This window comes from Sparus aurata, chromosome 18 (genome assembly GCF_900880675.1).
Source record: "Sparus aurata chromosome 18, fSpaAur1.1, whole genome shotgun sequence".
NCBI classification, from domain to species: domain Eukaryota; kingdom Metazoa; phylum Chordata; class Actinopteri; order Spariformes; family Sparidae; genus Sparus; species Sparus aurata.
In genome coordinates this window covers 25,523,564-25,542,743 of record NC_044204.1, presented here as the reverse complement: position 1 = coordinate 25,542,743, position 19,180 = coordinate 25,523,564, and the positions used below count along the sequence as shown (strand labels likewise).

Below are 19,180 nucleotides of genomic sequence, written 5' to 3'. Positions count from 1 at the left end.
TGTGTATGTGTGTAAGCATGTAAAACTGGCATGTAAGTATGTGGCTTTACTTTTTAAACTTTGATTTAATCATTCAGCTTCTAAAAACATAAAATGTAACTGACACATCAGTTGCATCATATAATGCACAGACAATGTTGAAGATCCATTATAATCAGGGACACTTTCTGTGGTCAGAATATCAGTGGTGGAGACCTGCTGTTCAACCTACCTGAAGGGAATGAAGACCATGTCAACCTGCTGGGACAGCAGGGTTTCAGCTTTCGTTCGTCAGCCAACAACATAAACAGCTTAGGGCTTCATGGACTGTCAGCTCCTTCTGGTGAAATTTCTGCGCCACATTCGCTGACACCTAAACCTGTGAAATGTGATGCACAGGAGTGTGACCCTTAAAACCTAAAACCCTTTGTTTCCTCTGGAGGAAGTGATAGCTGGCATCAACAAACTGGCACATCTGCTGTCCGCTGTCACCAGAGTATAGAAACACCCCAAACAGGTTGTCCAACAGACTAGACTGACTGAGCAGCCAGAGGGGGTGACGGAGTGGGGCGCACAGTCTGTAAAGAGAAATGGGGTCTGCTTTGACACCAGATCTGTGTGTCTTTATATGTGTTCTTCTGCCATCTAACATGTGATGGCTCTATGTTTTAATATGAACAGTGAGAGGAAAGTGTTTAATGTTTGGGCTGCCAGAGGGGAATGGAGTAGGGTTTAATGCGACCCTGATAGACCTTTGTTCTAGAGATTTGTTTTTTTTAATCTCTGTCTTTATAGGAATACGATATCTGAACTCCAACTTCTGAAGCAAATGAACTGGTTGCTGTCTTTGCTCAGAAACTCACATACATCACAAAAAGACTGCTGCACCGTTTCTCTGTTGATTGATACTTTCAATCATGTAGCTTTTCCAAACACCTGCAATCAGTGACTTCTCAGCAGGAGTTCTGTCTGTGACAGAGTTTTTGCTAAAAAACTCCTACTGTGGCACCAGTGATTGACGTGAGACCAGAACATTTAAACGAATCGAGAGACCCTACATTATAGACTACTGATGAATCCTATTTCTGGGTGATTCCATTGTTTTCATCTTATTAACATTCCTAAAGGAGTGTGCAAATCTGCAGCGACTTACTTGAGCGAAGCAGGAAGATTAACCGCGTGTCTTGGACAACTGGAGTACTAAATAATTGTTACACTTACTCACAAAGACAAAGGCTCCCCTCTTCAATATTGTGCTTCTGACAATGGCACTTTAAATGTCCTATCAGCTTGGCTGGTTGTCAAAACAACAACAGGAAAAAATAGTCAGGATAAACCTTTTTTAAAAAGTATCTATTTGTAATGTAGCTCTGTAATCACACACATACACTCAGTGCAACCCTTTTCTACTTCTAAAGCCCAACGCAATATGACACTAGAGGTACAATGGCAGACCTTTACCTGCACAAGCAAACACACACACACACACACAAGGGTAGGAGCTTTGTACCTCTTGACATTCAACTGATTCCGGACTGAATGTACAGTGTTACACAATTCATCACCCTTATATTGGCTCAAACTTAAGATGGATTAAGGGCAAACCTCAGCACTAATACATAGCCATTAGATGTTCTTCCACTCAAGGTTGCAAGTTTGAATATTAAAGCCCGAGCCGGTTTCATTTTATATATCTAAATGAAAGCTTGCCAAAATCGAACCCACAAACTTTGGGAGTGTCTTGTACCAGGTCTACAGTATCATTAAAGCATTCATTATCATACATGTAATTAATCCTGCAGGGCTGCTTCATTGGTTATTTCATTTTAAGCCTTATCACTCTAATGTGCAGAAAATGTGAAAATCTGACATGAAATTATTTTATGGCTGCCTTGCTTTGCTCATTTCCTAGAAAAGAAATTATATATAGCTTTTATTTCCTGGAAATTACTTTGTCATTTAGTTGAGCAATTTCAAGCTGCTGGAGTGAGGCAAAAGTCAGTAGTGAAACCCTAAGGCCTAATGGTTAACAGCTGAACTCATCAATCTAAAAAGTTTGTCTTCCTGTGAATTTGTAACTTACAGCAAAGCAATTCAAGGAATATAGAGTGTAGATTTATATGGGTAATGGGCATTTGTTATTTAATAGGAACTAGTGCAGTACCATTCAAAACATGCAGTTTGGTATGGATTATCTAGTAACGTGATGGGTTTACAGAACCAATCTTAAGCCTCCTGAACTGCTCAGAGAGTCTTCAGGGTCACCCTGATAATATCAAACAAACATCTGAATCAAAATCTAGATGAATAAATACATACTCTCCAAACCAGACCCCTATAACCAATGATAAAGGCATCCCGGAGCAGTTGACAGTGCTGACAGGCAACAGTAATCATTGATCATTCATCCCTTGAGGATAACGTTAGCTAGCATACTGCTCTAAAAACCTCTCCTCTGGTTCTTGCTGAGCAGTAGAAAACCTGTGTTGAACATGTCTGACCACTCATCCAAACCTTCTGCTTTGTTTTTTTCAAGGCATTTCTACAGCAAATTGTTTCACCACGCTGATCTACGTTTTGTTTATGTCTGCTTCCCCATTAGAGAGGGATCATATGAAGTGGTGCATTCTTCCCACTGGTAGAATAACCTTATCTGTAGAGTAAGATGTTAGAATCTAGTATGTACATGTTTAAGATTCTATAGGAGAAGATGTGACTTCTATATGTGACACAACCCAGTTCTAAAATGGGCTTATTCAAAAAGTGCTGTAGTGTGAGTAGCTTCAGTCTGCAGAGTGCTGAAGCCAAATCCCTGCTGCTGCACAGATCGGTGTTCGTTGTTTATTCAAAACGTATGAATATTGAACGTGTAACATGTTCAAATCACACCAAATTCGACACTGCACTTCTCTATGGACCTCAGCAACACACCTGCCAGGTGTGAAGTAGATCAGATGAAGAGTTCTTGAGATATGCAAATAAAATACAGACAGACAGATATTCCTTGCTTTATAGTCAGATTACAGTATCAGTATGTTTTTAAGAACTGTATAATCATTTTCTCTTTTCATTAACAAAACCTCTTTTCAACTTTTTTCCCCCAGATATAAAACACTAGTGAAAACAGTCAATCACGTGGGATGTGTGTTAATTTGATTAGTTGTAATCTGTGTGTATGTGTCGGGTGTCTGTGTGTATGTGTGTATGTGTGTGTGCAGGGATCAAAGGGTTGGGATGGGACTGCTTATTGTCTGCGTGGGGGGTGCAGGAAGTCTCCATCGTAACTAATGGGTCTCTGACTTTAATTACAGGACTGCACACACAAGGATACACGCTAACAGAGTGACATTCAAACACTGCATTACCCTCCTCTTTATATCTGAAGAACAGGACCTTTAAAGTCTGTGTTCAGATTTGTACAAACCTGCCAAAGAGCAAGCAAGGGCTGAATGTATCCTACAACAAACCCACCCCTGACCTCAAATGTGGGTTACTTAATGTATTAATTGCTTGTTCTCTGAAGCAGTAACAACATTATGTCAATCCCAGTAATTGGCATACAACTGGCAGGCATGTTAGCTCCTTCACTTCCCAACCAACCTCAGACTATTTCAAATGGATTCCTTTTTTTCTCACCCCTGCAAATGGGTCTTACAGTAGAGTGCTACATGTGCACAGTAAGTCCTAAAAACCATAAATGGGTGAATTTTTTCACTTCCTGTACCGTGGTCTCAAAGTCAAATGTTATTTTGAATAGGTTTTTATTTAAATATCTGAAATAATGTCTGTGGTTAACACAGTATTAAGAGATGTTTCATGTTTTGTTCTATGAAATAAAATAAGCCTGTTTATACCCCATTAGTGAATTGAATTATGAAGAATTGTGTGTCTCATAAACAGTGGTTGCTAAGTGAGACAGCAGACATTGTCTGCGACGTTGATCATTATGCAGGACACGGAAACTCATCCACTCACTCGTCCCTCTTTACAGGCAGACATTAACTAGTTTATTTCTAATTTAACAACTTGTAGACTGATCGGTTTAAAGTAAAGTGTGTATACTATAGCCTACTAAGATGGTTAGTGGCGGCAAAGTTGAAGTCCTGCCACAGCAGTCTAGTTTGTACAGCCTAAGTTTGTTGATAGCCTTAACACACGTTAGCTTTTTAGCTACATTGTTCGGCTATATACGCTTCAAAAATCTTAGAAGTGCTGTTCATCTGTGAAGATTATTTTGCTGAACGAAACAATTTAAGCTTGAGTTTGTCACAGAGCTTATTTGTAATCCAAAATCCAGTTCAGTTTGGTCGAAGCAACCAGGACTTAGCTAACTTTCAGGTTTCTTCAAAAATATGCCATCTCTGCAGCACAGAGGTTCATCATTTTATATTTCCAGTGTTTTTGTTTGTTTTGTTTTTCTTATTTGGTAGTAGCCTAGCTCTCAAAAAAAGAAAGAACATAGAATAGTCAGTTATGTTTGCTTGGTCTTTGCAAAGAAGACACTTACATCAACTGGCCTCTTACTTTTTGTTAGCTAACTAGCTTAATTAGCATACCTAACCATACTCCCTTACAGGAAAAGTGTAATGGGATAAAAACCTGTGTTTTGAAAACCGGCTAAAGACTGAAAATTAACAGCCTTTTTGTTTTTACCAAAAGTAGTCTAAATGTACTAATGTGTGTGAGCAGGTGTGATGTGTACATTGAGTTAGGTTTTCATGTTGCCACTTGTTCGTTTCCCCCATTTTGTAAGGGGCTGGCTCCCCTGCGCGTGCTCTCTAATTGGCGCGCGCGCTCCTGTGTGAAGGTGGAGGCTCGGCTCGTCTCTGCTGCTCCGCTCAGGAGAAAACTTGTACGGTGGAAACTTTAACAAACACCGTTAAATGTCCGTCACATAGGTCAGATTATTTGAAGTATATGCTGGTCACGAACTCTTCCAATGTCTGACGAGGGCGAGGAAAGCGACAGCGGCGAGAGAGGGCACCTCTCGGAGACTCCCTCCCCGACTCTGTCCGTCTGTCTTCCCCGAGGATCTCCTTCCTCTGCGCGGCCCCTGGACCTCTTCTCCTCCGCCTCTCCGCTGCTGGGGGACACGGACCCGCCTTACCTCGCCTCTCCGGAGTGTCGTCACCCGTCTCCAGAGAACCGGGACTCCCCTCACCTCACGCCGCCAAAGTTACCCCATGGCACCGGGGACACGGCCGGCTCCCCGATTCGTCCGCGGCGGGATGTGCGGGTAGACGCGGTGTACGACCGCTGCGATGACCCGTACCCGAAGTGGAGAGGACGAGGCGGCGCGAACTCTGAGCGCATCCAGCACCACGGACAGAGACTCCACCGGGCTCCGGAGCTCTCGGACCACGGGAACCACCACTCTGCCGAGCACATCGACACCGAGTTCAACTCCGAATCCAGGCACACGTGAGTCACCCTTTTAATATTAACACACAACTTTTGTCAATTCATCCAGAGATGTGGTAAACACAGTAAAGTGACCATTTTCGTGGCCCTGTGTAGAGCCCATGTGCGTATTTAGCAATGTGCAGTGACGCAAAGAGGCTCCTGGGTGATAGATTTTAGAAATGGCAGAGCTGAGAGAATTTAATCAGCAACTAATCCACCTGGGATGTCAACAAGTAGAGGTTAGTTCTGGAGACAGGATTTTCACTGAGCGGGCTGCATCACCTGTGTGTGACACTCAGCTGTGCTTCTATTGATCACATGTACTGTAATACAGTAGACTGGACCATTACTGGATTTTCTTTCTTTTTTTCTTGCTGCATGCACTGATTCAATTACAGCATCGTGTAGGGAACATTTGCATTATGTGCATTAAGGAAATTAACTTTTTAATGTTATTTCAGCCTTGTGCTTCTCATTTTAAATATCAGCTCCTGTGACTGAAGCTTTCTCTTGCCCTCTCCCACCTCATCATATTACGCGGACTGTGTGTGGTGGTTGTGTTTGGACTGCAGTGTGTCCCCTGAGAATGCATATATGTACAGGAAGTATACATAAGGACGTGGAGGGTGTTGGAGATTGAATGAATTGGTGTGTCTGTGGGACTAACACTGGGTTGAAAGAAAGCAGGGAGAACTTGATTGGTTCCAGTGCATGAATGCATAAGCAGCAGTCAACAGGGATTTTGTGTGTGTGCGTGTGTGTGTGTGTGTGTGTGTGTGTGTTTAAGTCTGAGTAAGAGAGAGACACTGGGGCAAAAAACTATGTGACACTGAGCCGGAACAGACTACATAAATCAGCTTGCACAGTACGTCCCCACAATGTCACACTCATCTCAACACACAAAATATGCACAAACACACTCACAAAACTCTGATGAGGAAACCTCTCCGCCATTTTGCAAAATAACGTCCCATGTAATTTCACCAAAGCGTCCTGTACATTTAACCACTTTGCAGAGAGATAAGTGATCTGTAGACCATTTTGTAACCGATGCAGTCCGTTGTGTCCATGAAAGACACGTCCACAGACACATATTGGGCATAAATGGTGGTGCTTAATGGGTATTCACGTAGTCGTGCCAGCTTGGCTTTGACAATAAGATTTTGAGGATGGCAGGCCTCGGTGTTGGCTCTTTGATCTGGTCTGTCCCTTTGATACACCAGTGTTCAGCTTAAAAGGCCTTGCATGGGGAAGAAGCATGTATGCTCTCACTAATAGTGTGTGTGTTTGTGTGTGTGTGTGTGTGTGTGTGTGTGTGTGTGTGTGTGTGTGTGTGTAAGAGAGGGTGAACATGCCTGTTTCTCATTACCAGCAGAATATGGTGAGGGAAACTCACCTTTGATCTCAAAAATTGGCAATTTGCTGCTTGAAAGAGTGTCTGTGTCTGTGTATGATGAAGAGAGAGAGTGCTGAGAGTGTAACTCCTCTAAAATATTCCGCTCATGTCTGTGCACTGATAACGCACTGTCTCATTAGTCAGTTTCTGTAAATATTCCTGCTGAGTCAAAACTTCTTTTCAGTCATTATCCTCAAAATTTGACTTCAAAATGTATTTACTTTCTTTTCTTTGTCTCTAGTTCACAGACAGCCGACATAAACTAGAGTGTTTAAACTGAAAATAATTAACTTGGTGGGTTAACCTAAGAACATTTAGCTGGAGAAAAGAGGATGTTGTGATGAATCTAAACTGATTATAAAGAGTTCACAACAGAAGAGCACACGGTGAGATAATTAATTTCTATACTGACGCTGTGCTGAAAGTCCTTTGTCTACATTTCCACTACATATTCAGTGCTTTTCAAGTAATCTTCTCATCAGCAAAGTGTGGGGATTTTCCAAAAACAGACTTTCTATTTGCTAATATTCAGTGTGAAATAACTGCAAAAGTTGTACTGTTTAAAAGACCATGGGCCTGATTTATGAAAACTGACTTACCACCAAAAAAGCATAACTTTAACTGAAAAACACACATAATTAGTTATTGTTAAGGGTTAGGGTTAGGCTTACTTTGATGTGGACATAATGTTATCTTTCAACAACATTTAGGTGTGATTGAAGTGATTTCCCTGCTGGTTATATGGAGGTGTTGCAGTTTGGGATGCATCTGAATGTATCGAAGCCTGTGGAGAACTTTAAATGAGGTTTTTGAACGAATCGACCCCAATTGGTTTACTGCAGCTGCCAAGCTGCATGTTTAGATATGTTTGTCAACCCACTATAGACTCTTTCCATAGCAGACATTTTGACTTGTCAAGGCCAGACAAGCAGGGGTAGGATTTTAAACATTAATGAGGGCTGCATTCCATTTAGGTGAGCTTGTTCCAGAGCACTGGTATGGTGCATGCTCACTCACTGACATGGCCTCTTGGGACACTTAAAAGAATTGAACCAGTGTCAACATTATTGGTCAAATTTGTGTCTTTCCTGCACTGACAAGTCAAACGTCTCCTGTGAAATGGGGCTATTTAGTCCACCGAAAAACAGTGAATGATGTCTGGTTCAATCTCCTCTACCATCGCTGTGATCTTGTCTTTTAAAACATTTGATTTTCTCTTTTGGTTCGTGGCTATTCGTGACTAAACCCTCATTTATGCTGCCTTATATAAGGGGAAATAGGAAGGCAGGGACCATGGATTGAAGCTTCTTTGAGTTTCATAGATCACAAATGCTCAAGTTACACATTTGATTCTTTGATTTTATGAATCCAATGAAAGCACACCCTCGGAAATTATCTTCAGATCAAGTTCATGTATATATATATCACAAAACATGTCAGGGGTTTTGCTTGTTTGAGCCCACTACTCATCACTACTGCTGATTTCCGTAAGAAGAAAAATCAAAACACATTTTCAGATGGGTTTATTTATTATTTTTGCATGTAGTAAGGAATAGTGATCTTCTTGCATTGATACTTGCACTACACCTCTCTTAACTCTCAGAAATCAGAACTCTCCAAAGGCCCCATGGCACATAAAATTGAAGTCATACTGTATAACTCAAAGCAGAGCCAATTTATTTTTACCCTTATCAAAGGACAGCTTACTTTACATTAGTAATGCCTGCCAATATAACATAATAAAAAAATACATTATTATAGTAATGAAAGACTTACAGCTTGGCTCAATAAAGGACTACTTTTGTAATGGTGTGTTGTAATATAGCTGGAATCATCAGTCGCAGTGGTGCAAGATCGTTTCTCCCTTTTCTGACAGTTTAGTTTTTAATAGGAGAGGAAGCTGCTCGCTTGGACAGGGGCTGTGAGTGATCTGCAGCCACCTTTGACTTCGATACAGTAGCAAATGAGGAGCTAGTAACAGCTGAACTGGGGCAGTTGGTGGTTTGGGGATTAAAAAACTATTGACATTGAATCACATTACAAGTTACTTCAAACAGTCCATTAACATGAATCAAATGAACACTGCAAATCAAGACCCATTTCTACAATCCATTACAACTTTCACCGACTTCCAGCTCATTATTCTGGTTCTGCTTTCAGACAGGAAGTAATTAGTGAGGATGGTCAAATATCTAGAGAGCTTTATAAACCCAGATATGTTTTTTAGGTGTCAGTCAGGCAAAGCAATCAGTAAAGGTGGGTGAATATTGGACTCAACAGGTCGACAGAGAGACAAATCTACTGAGATGGGATGGATTAAAATGTAGCTGTATTTTGGGAGCTCTTCCTTCGCTGCATGACATTATGATCTGCTAGAACCATTTGGCAAACAAAGTAATGGTTCCAACGATGATAATGTAACAAATCCTTCAATCTTAACTTATATAATAATGTATTATGATGTTCGAAATACAATCACAATCACTAGGTTTATAAGCAGATACACAAATATGTCCTCCAGTTGCTCATTTGTCTCCTCTGTCAGCTGTTTATCTCCATCCCCTCTCCCCCTCTTGCACACACACACACACATACACACACACACGCTCTCTCTCCATCCATCCATCTCCATTGTGTCTGCCTCCTCCTATCTTTGTGATTGTAATTCCGCACAGAAATGATGCAGGTAAATTCTATTTCAGATCAGAATCCCAAGCAGTCAGAGATGGATGGAGAAGAAGATAGAGAGGGATGGAAAATGGCGATTCATTACTCGACTATGAGGTTATCTAAATGGGCTGGCAGCCAGACTGTCCCGTCATTTATGACGATTCCCCCCAATGCTTACAAATATGCCTGCGTTTGTGTATAGCTGGGGCGGTTTGGGGATGATATGAGCTCCACCCTACAGCATAAGGCATTGTAGTAAACCACCAACACAAAGTATTTCCTTAAGAACCAATAACTTTATACATACATTTATGTTCTTGATGCTTGCTGATGGTTTTAATATTGCCGAACGCGGGTGAACCTTATGTCTGCATTCGTATTCTTATGTGTGTGTGTTAATTTGTGGGATAGATATCAGTTGTGTGTGTGTGTGTGATGAAAGAAAGAGACAGAGGGAGACTTTGCCATGTGCCATTGATTGGCAGCCTGAGGCACACACAGCTGATTGTGTAAATCGAAAATCAATCAAGAGCTGCAGACCTTTTAAACCCTTTAAAACACACTGGGACACACACTGTCTCTGTGTCTCTTGCACACACACACACACACACACACACACACACACACACACACACACACACACACACACACACACACACACACACACTCTCTCCCACAGTGATGTGCCTTGGTGAGTTCTCTTCGCTTTCTCCACATCCTTCACACCCCCAGGGGAATCTTTTCACCATGTACAGGTTTCCATTTTCACCCCCTTCCTTCAGTGCCTGGTCTTTTGTGCATTCACACAGACAGACACACATACCCACACAGACACACACATACACACTCACGAAGTAAAAAAAAGAATTTCAAATAGCCTGAACCACCAAATAACCTTACATTTTTGTTTTTTATTTTGGTGGCAGGTCTCATTGGGAAGCTGGAGTCACACCGAGTCATTTTTAATGTCACTGGGCCAATTCAGAGAACACAGTCGTTCTATTTAAGTTCGCACGTTGGTGTTTTTCCTTTTAGTCCACTCAATAAGACGCGCTTCACTTGTGCTCTGAGTGACACAGTATCATGGTAACTTTTACAAATTAAATCTTAAGTCTAAATTGGTTATTTCACACTGGAGAACTAAACTGTTCTGGGTAATTTTCCCGCAACACCACTACTAATTCACCCTTCTCACTTTCCCCATTTCAAAGCTTACCCACATCCAGTATCTCTTCCTCCACTCCCACACGGTCTCTCAGTCTTCCTCCAATCTCTTTTGTCTTTCCAGCTTTGGGGAACATCAAGGCTTTTCTCATGATGTGGGTCACAGTGTCAGGCCAAACAGCAGACAATGTCACTGTGATAGATCTTTGTGTTTCTGAATACAATAGGAGGGTGTACAATGGTGCCAGTAAAATGTGTTTTCCAGTAAGAGGGGTGATTACCAGTGGTTCTGTGAAAGGTACAGCTAGTTATAGATTAGTATTGATGAATCCAGCATGTTCTGCTGGGTTGAACTGTGAGGCACTGTGAATAATGCTCCATTTAGAAAGAAAAACAAAGGAAGACATATGACGTGTGTTGCAGCGCACTTTTAATTTCAGGAGTCAAATATCATTTGAATTGTAAAGAAAATAACACTCATCAAACGTTTAAATTACTATTTGATGGGCTGAAGTCATGATTCGGTGAGTTCTGTACAACAGGAAAAAAAGTTACAAAATCTTCCAAACACAGGTCTTTTAATTTATATTCAACAGACAGCAGTGTAAGTGAAGTTTGTTCCAATTAGCGTCAACCTAGTTCCACTAGATAGTTCGTACAGCATGTAGGCAAGATGAGGCAACTTACTTATACAGCACCGTTCAGAAACAAGGCAATTCAAAGTGCTCTGCAGGGGCATAGCAATGCATTAAAAAAATAAGACATCAGAAAATGTTTAAAACTGCATTTAAATGACAGTAAAACAAAGAATAAAGTCAGCAAATGAATAGTTTCAGATTAAAAAAAGGTTTTATATTATTGGAGAGCGAGGGTAAACAATTATGTTTGAGGCAGTTTCAGCAGACCTTGGGTGTTCAGGTAGCTTGTTCAACAGGTGGGGAGAATATAAAATGCTGCTTAACCTTGCTTGGCAGTGCAGTAAGCAGTAAACATTGGACAAACACTCTCACATAGGTCATATTTTTATGCAGGGCTGTTAAAAAAAAAATAAAAAATGTAAATGTGATGTAAATGTAGATTGCTTTGGTGATGTCTTTGGCCCCGTCTGCTGTTACATCTAGAGGCTGCTTTAAAAAACAACAGGGATACGCTGTTCGACTGCTGTTTTCTTGTTTGTTTTTTGTTTTGTTTGCTGTTAGATGTGTTTCCACTTGATTTAAAAGAAACGGGTGTTTTCTAGCTCCAGCATTGCGCTTGAACTCATTATACCATCACAGTATCCTTTTCTTTGTCAAGTTTTTTGTGTCTTTATCTTATGTTTTTGTTGTTTAATGGTGGTTGGAAGACATCTTTTGGGGAACACTTAGGGAGAGCTGGAATGTAGCACTTGTGCATTAAGAGAAATGCTGAATGTGTTTTTTGATAAACATTAGCTCGGTAGCTAACTTAATGCTATGATAACAGATAGTTGACGACACAGCTATGAACAAGCTTACAATACCGAGGGTGATAAAAACGCAACACTCAACAATGGTCAGTGCCTGAATGGTCTGCTCGCACATATGGACTTTTATAGTCTAAGTTGCAATAATGTCGGGCCTACTCACATTTGAAAACAAAATGCTTTTGTTATGTCTGATGAATAATCAAGTCTCTGAATCACAGTCTTTATCAGCGGCCTCAGGTAAACCTTGATGGATGGTTTGTGACACAGAACCATTTGGAAAGAAGCCACTACTGTTTTGATAAGGGAAATGGAAAAACACTTGGTAGCTGATTGAACAAACCATCTGAATTCCCCCCCATTGGACAGAGTGTATAACAACTACATGCTGAGAGTCTTTGTATTGGCAATGCATAAGTCTGTGTACACAGTGTGTAGGCTCATAGTAAATAATCATAGGCTAAATCTGAGCATTAAACTTTCAAATATGAAGATATTAAAGATGATAAACAGCATTTGAATGGGATCATAGTGGAAGAAAGTCAGCACTAGTGTGTTGACAGATAAAGACGATGGCTGAAGAGCTTCGCTGGATGACCACTGACTCATAGTGTGAGTTTGTCATACTGGAACCAATTAAGGCGACAGCTTCATCTCTCTCTCTCGCCAATCAAAGCTGTTGACCTTTGGTGGCCCTGCATTGAGTTTTGACCCTGGTAGAGGGTCATTGATCTGGCCAGGGACAGATACATCATAAATGTCATGGCGGGCCTTTCTCTGGGGTCATGGGAGAAGTCTGTGTTAAGCACTGCTGATTGTATTTGACCAGTCCCTGTCCGCGTAGGACGTCCACATGGAGAGACAGTAATGATTTTGTTTGCCTTGTTACACCAGTTTGATGTAACTTATGAGCCTGTCTTATCCTCTTGCCTCTGTCATTTGCTCTCTTGCTCTCCACATTTCTTACCCGCACCTTTCATCACTTCATTACTCCTTCACCGACTGCTCTCCTCTTTTCTGTCACCAGGGTGGAAGCCATGCATCGCCGGCACACCACGCTGAGAGAGAAGGGGCGTCGCCAGGCAGTGCGAGGCCCGGCCTACATGTTCAATGAGCGCGGCTCGCCCCTCACTGCAGAGGAGGAGCGTTTTATGGATGCTGCAGAATATGGAAACATTCCCGTGGTCCGTAAAATGCTAGAAGAGTCCAAAACCCTCAATTTCAACTGTGTGGACTACATGGGCCAGAATGCTTTGCAGCTGGCAGTGGGGAATGAGCACCTAGAAGTGACTGAGCTGCTTCTTAAGAAGGATGGTTTGGCTAGGATTGGGGACGGTCTGCTTTTGGCTATCTCTAAGGGTTACGTTCGAATTGTTGAAGCCATTCTCGGTCACCCCGCTTTTCGAGGAGGCCTCCGACTGGCTTTGAGCCCACTGGAGCAGGAGATGCGTGACGACGACTTTTACGCCTATGACGAGGATGGGACACGTTTTTCACATGACGTCACGCCCGTCATCCTGGCTGCTCACTGCCAGGAGTACGAGATCGTCCACATCCTTCTGACCAAGGGGGCCCGCATAGAAAGGCCACATGACTACTTCTGCAAGTGTTTAGAATGTGTGGAGAAACAGAAGAAAGACTCGTTCAGTCACTCACGCTCCAGGATGAATGCATATAAGGGCCTGGCCAGTGCCGCTTACCTGTCGCTCAGCAGTGAAGACCCTGTACTGACTGCCCTCGAGCTCAGCAATGAACTGGCAAGACTGGCCAACATCGAGACAGAGTTTAAGGTACAGTGGTTTCTGTATATTTTTCCTGACATCTTTGCCAGTTTATCAGTATTTTACTTTTTGAATCTTCCCCTTTTTTAATGCCCAAACATAACAAGATTATTTTATATGGGTTGGAAAATGGTTGATTTAGCAGAGTGGTATATAGAAGGAAGGTGAAAAAGAGGAAGAGGAATGATAAAGCACAAATACTGTAAATGTAAAATAGTGTGATTCATCACCTCAAGTATGAGTACAGTTTGACATTTCTTCTTTCTTTCAGGGGTTTATAGACAAACCAGGCCTCTTGCTGAACGGAAAATTGCAGCTCCATCTCTGCCAATGGTTTAAAACTATCACTTGAATCTCATCTTGAATGCATTTCCCACTGCACCCTCTTATTACTCTTCTCAGTTTCTTGTTACCAGTGCAATCTTTCCTCAGCCTGTGGTGAAAAAATAACTTTAAAGGGAAACACTTACCGTAAAATATGAGATGTGTACATGCTCTTACTGAGGAAAAAGAAAGCACTCTAGATGATGCAGTCACTAAAATGAACCTAGTGTCCATGATAACGCTGGTGATGGAAGAGTGTGCGTGTGTGCGTGTGTGTGAAATGAAATTGCTCGTCTGTAACAGTTAATGATGTTGTTTGAAGAGGCTTAATCTAAGGCCTTTACATCTTTGACTCATAACAGTCCACATACACACACACACACACACACACACACACACACTTTGTTTTTTTCTAGAAATCAAACCTGCCCGGATGTGATGCTTCCGTCCTGAGGCAGGTTGATTGGCTCGGCCCAGGTGCTCACTCACGATGTGTGACAGGTCTGGGCAAGCTTTATGTAACGGCCTGAGGTGGAGAGGGAAATGATTCTCACCTACTGTGCCAGCTGGTACACCTGTCCCAAATCAGTTGGATTGGGATATTAGGGCCAACGCACTCACTGACAAATTAGAACCACTGAGAAAGAGGAGCAGCCTCAAAATGCTGGTCACTGCAATCAGAAACATTATAACCTCCGTTTCCTGTTTGTTTGTTAGTTGGTTGGTTTGTCGGAGGGGTTACTCAGTCCCACATAACTTTTGGTGCAGATGGGGAAAAAAGGGCACTAATCCAATTAATTTCATTCATTTCTCAGGGAATAAGGCAAAAAAAACAGGCATATTCAGTTGGCTGGCTATGATTGAGTACAATTTCATGCAGATCCTTGATGATCCTGGTGAGTTTAAGTTACGGTTAAGCAGTCATGGGTGGTGTCAAATTTAGAATTATACAAGGCTATTGAGTTTGTTATCCGATTAGGCTTTATTGAATTAAAGGGGAGTGTTTGGCTTCAGTGGAAATACTGCTGAGTGCCATGAGTTCTATTTGATATATTGATAAGGATATGTTAAAAATAGCAAATCAATGCAAAATCCCACAGAAAAGTGAAACTGGGGTTGTCCTGAACGCATGGTTCTGTAGGTTGTAGTTAAAGAGTTCCCGATCTTCTGACAAAGAGATACACCATCACTTTCTCTACTATCTGTCCACACTGCTTTGGTGATAATGATATGAGATTTGTGACACAGAGACCTGTTAGAAGCCACTTTACTGGCTCTATGGTGCTGTCATTCTTGACACTCACATGAGAACATTTCCCCTTTCCTGTGTATCATCCCTCAAAGCCAGCAGAACGATCCCCTTCTATCCCAAAACAAATAAACGGTGGACAATGTTCACTGTTAAGAATACGCACTATTTATTGTTTCAGATTTCGTGGTGTATTCTCTTTCACGATTTTCTCTTAAGAGTGTTTATATTACTTATACCAATGTAAAGTTGTGAGTGATCACTAAAACACTTATCAGATAAAATACAGGTATATTTGACCTCTGAGTTTAACACACTGCTCTGCTTTATGTCTTCTTGTGTCTGCCCTTGTGTTGTTGAAATTCTGAATTTCTGTTTCTCTCTGTCTGTCCTTATTTCTCCATTACTCAAATGTTCTGCCCTCCTTCGTGTTTGTCATTCCACCTCTCTGCTTGTCACTCTGTTTCCCATCTCCAGACACGTTAATGAGACCGGCTCACCTGAGGGACCAGAGTTGTGTTGGAGCTCATCTGTCTCATTACCATCTCATTATCACCCACCTGTCTTCTCTCTTTATTTGACTTCCTGTCCCTCTTCACATCACCCACTCATTAAGTTAAAATATCAAATAATATTAAGACGGCGCGCCAGCAGCCCGAGACGGTCATGTTCCATATGGGGAAATCAAACATGGGGAATGAGAGTTAGGGCATGTCACTGAATGTAACATGTAATGACACCTTTATGAGACCCAATCCCTCAAAAAGGTTTCAAAACAATATGAGATTTTCAATCCTGATGAGAACGCCAGGAAGTTTCTTGAAGTATCATATCAATATCAAAAGCCACTGAAGCAATATTTCAACCATGACAGGGCCATGACATGTTTTCTAGTCTTCTCATTTTTTTAACAGTTGCCCAGCAGTTAATTCTCTTTCTTGAGTGAAAAGCTTGATGAAAGATTTTCTGGCAACTGATAACGCCCGGCCCAAAAACGCTGTCTCCAGGCCTCTGACACTGTCTGTGACCCTGTTCTGTGGCATGTGCTGCGGTTCATTAATGTGCTGTGTGAACGTCAGCCTTTTTTTCATGATGGAAGCTTCCGAAGACACATCTTAATTATGAAAGTGATGTTTCCTTCTTCTGTGCTAGCTGCCCGATTGGTACTGCATATGTACAGCTCTCAACAGAGATGAGAAGGAAGTGAGACGGCTCACTTATTAAGCTACTTCAATCATCATCTTTGGAAAAAACAATATGTTTAATTGGCAGCCTCAACAGCGCCGGCTAATGTTTTCACATCATCAGCGTGTGTCACCATCACAAAATGTGGGCCTGGAGACACATTTTGTAGCAGCAGCTAACACAGAATTGGTTTTAAATACTTTGCCAGGTGTTGATATGTCTGTCTCTCTCAACATCATAGCATCTCAAACACAAGATACCTTATAAAAACTTTACAGCTGTGTATAGTTGAAATTAAAATGAAGATGTCTTTAGTTCCAAATGCCATTGATCAAGATTTTCAAAACAAAATTAATTGTCTGTGGTTGCTTATTGTTTATATAATCTAGGTGTAATATTGAGTGATCCATCTCGTTGTCTTCCCTCTGCTGAAAGTTGCACATCACAGTACTGGGCTGCCATTATTGTTGACTCTTTCTCATCATCATCACCTTGAGTGTTTTTGCCGTCTGAAAGAGCAGTCTAAGGTTTCATCGCTTTTACTTTTCTTCCTTGACATCATATCACACATGAAGTAGTTATCTGTGGTGCTAGATAAGGTTGCTAGGTGACATTAGCTTGTGAAAGTAAAAAGTGTCACGTTGATACTCTGGCACAATGAGGGTGTTCGCCTGCTGTTTTCCTATACTGTGTTCACGTTTTAGCCAACAGATGTCTCTGGCTTTTCCAACCATTATATCTGTTCCCAGCCGAGCCACCCTACTGCAACTAACATCTTAAAAATAGGCTACATTTTGTAAAAACATTCCCTTATCCATAGCCCGACGGGGGGTAAACTCAGGCCCGGCAGGCAGCACACTAACGGAAACCCCCACACAGTCAAGTGCAAGCAAACACCACGTTCTCACACATATTCAACCTGTCAGTGTGCAAAGATAAGAGTGCTGCTCGTGCTGCACATTGGATGTTTATGTGGGGACAGCTGAAGGCATATCAGGGCCTCTTTAACAGTCTAACATTTATCTTCATACATCTTCCTTCTCAAGACAGCCCATGAATTTCTCAAAAAGAGCCTCTGGTCACACACACACACACACACACACACACACAGACGCACATACTACACACACCCTCCACATAGCCTAAGGAGAGACAGAGCAAAAGAGTGAAAGAAAGTAAAATTGGAGGACGGTGTTGTTTAATTTTTTAAAACCACATTTTACTCTGCGCTTATGCCATTTTAGTTTGATTTAATTTAAAGGAACACAGCCACAGAGAAAGCAAAGCAAAGAAGTACACTGATGGTGGTGAATTTCCAGTGAAGTGCAGTAATAAATACTCTCTCTGTCCTTCTTTTCTTCTCACCCCCCTGTCTTACATGTCCCTCCGTCTGCGTCTGATGCTCAGCTCATGTCCCCCCTCAGTCCACTCACCCGTAACCATTCTCACTCTGCTTCACGGTGCTCCGTCTCCATTTTCAATCGCACAACATCATTCCCCTTTTTCCTTTATCTTGGCCCGCGAGGCACACACCACCTACACGCACCTTGAACTGTGATTGGATTTTCACATATGCTGTATGTGTGTGGTGCCTGTGCACGTGTGTTCTTGATGTGTGTCTTATAATCGTTGATTAAGATTTTTTTTCTTGTACACGTACTTCCCCGAAGCCTTGCCTTTCTCTGAATGTAAACATGAGAAAGGTAATTGATTTTCATTTTTCACTTCAACCCTGAAGGTAAAATACACCACATGGTGCCTTTTCCTTCATGTCCCAGACAAGCTGATAGATGCTTTAATCCTAGAATTTAGTTTTTTATTTGGAGATAGGACTTTTGACAATGCATGAATGAACATGCAGTTCAGCCTTTTGGGTTTTTTTCCAAATCCAAGCTAAGCTCCAAGATATTGCAGCTGTTTGGTAAGAGTCTGAACACACCGTGACGGAACTAAACTGATTTTGTGAACTATTTTATATTCAAGACAAGCTGTACGCAGCAAAATAGAAAAATAAAGTACACACTCTACGTTAATACTTTATAATTTCTGATTACAGCAAAAGTGTGTGCTAAACAAATTCTTATTTGGAGAGACCTGTGTGAAATTTCTGATGAGAGTGTGCATCATCTAACACACTTTTACGGTATGTTTGCGCACAGAACAAACGCTGGTGAATGCAAAATGAAAATCAGTCCATTGGGACTCCGAAGCTGGCAGAAGCTCCAATCTGCTGTCTGTTTACCTTCTCAGCTGACTGTTAAGGAACAGAACAAGGGAGCAGAACAAGGGGAGGTGGAGGAAGGGGGAGAAGTGAACTGTGGTGGCCTCAAGACAGAGGGGCAAAGGGTTGAAGGTGTGTGAAGGAACAGGAGGAGAGAGTGTTGGAAGGTCTGGCAGGAATTGTGAGTTGTAGTGGAATGGACAAAGCCATATTCGACCTGCATATTGCCGGAGGTAAAAGGTCAAATTACATATTTGCATTTAATATTGGTAATCACCACTTTGAGCAAGTTTTTTCAACAAGTCATTATCTTGTTCACAGGTATTCTTTCAAGGAGTTGGGGGCTCCCGATGTTGCAGTGCCG

At 41.7% G+C, this 19,180-nt stretch overlaps 1 protein-coding gene across 1 annotated transcript in view; it reads left to right on the top strand.

Annotated features, from left to right (window-relative positions):
• The first annotated feature begins 4,918 nt into the window (after window positions 1-4,918).
• The window catches only part of trpc7b (transient receptor potential cation channel, subfamily C, member 7b), a 55,635-nt gene continuing 41,373 nt past the window's right edge, over window positions 4,919-19,180 (top strand). The window contains exons 1-2 of the mRNA XM_030397375.1: window positions 4,919-5,400; window positions 13,084-13,846. Of these exons, the coding sequence (XP_030253235.1) occupies window positions 4,919-5,400; window positions 13,084-13,846 (1,245 nt within the window). The remainder of the gene's footprint in view (window positions 5,401-13,083; window positions 13,847-19,180) is intronic.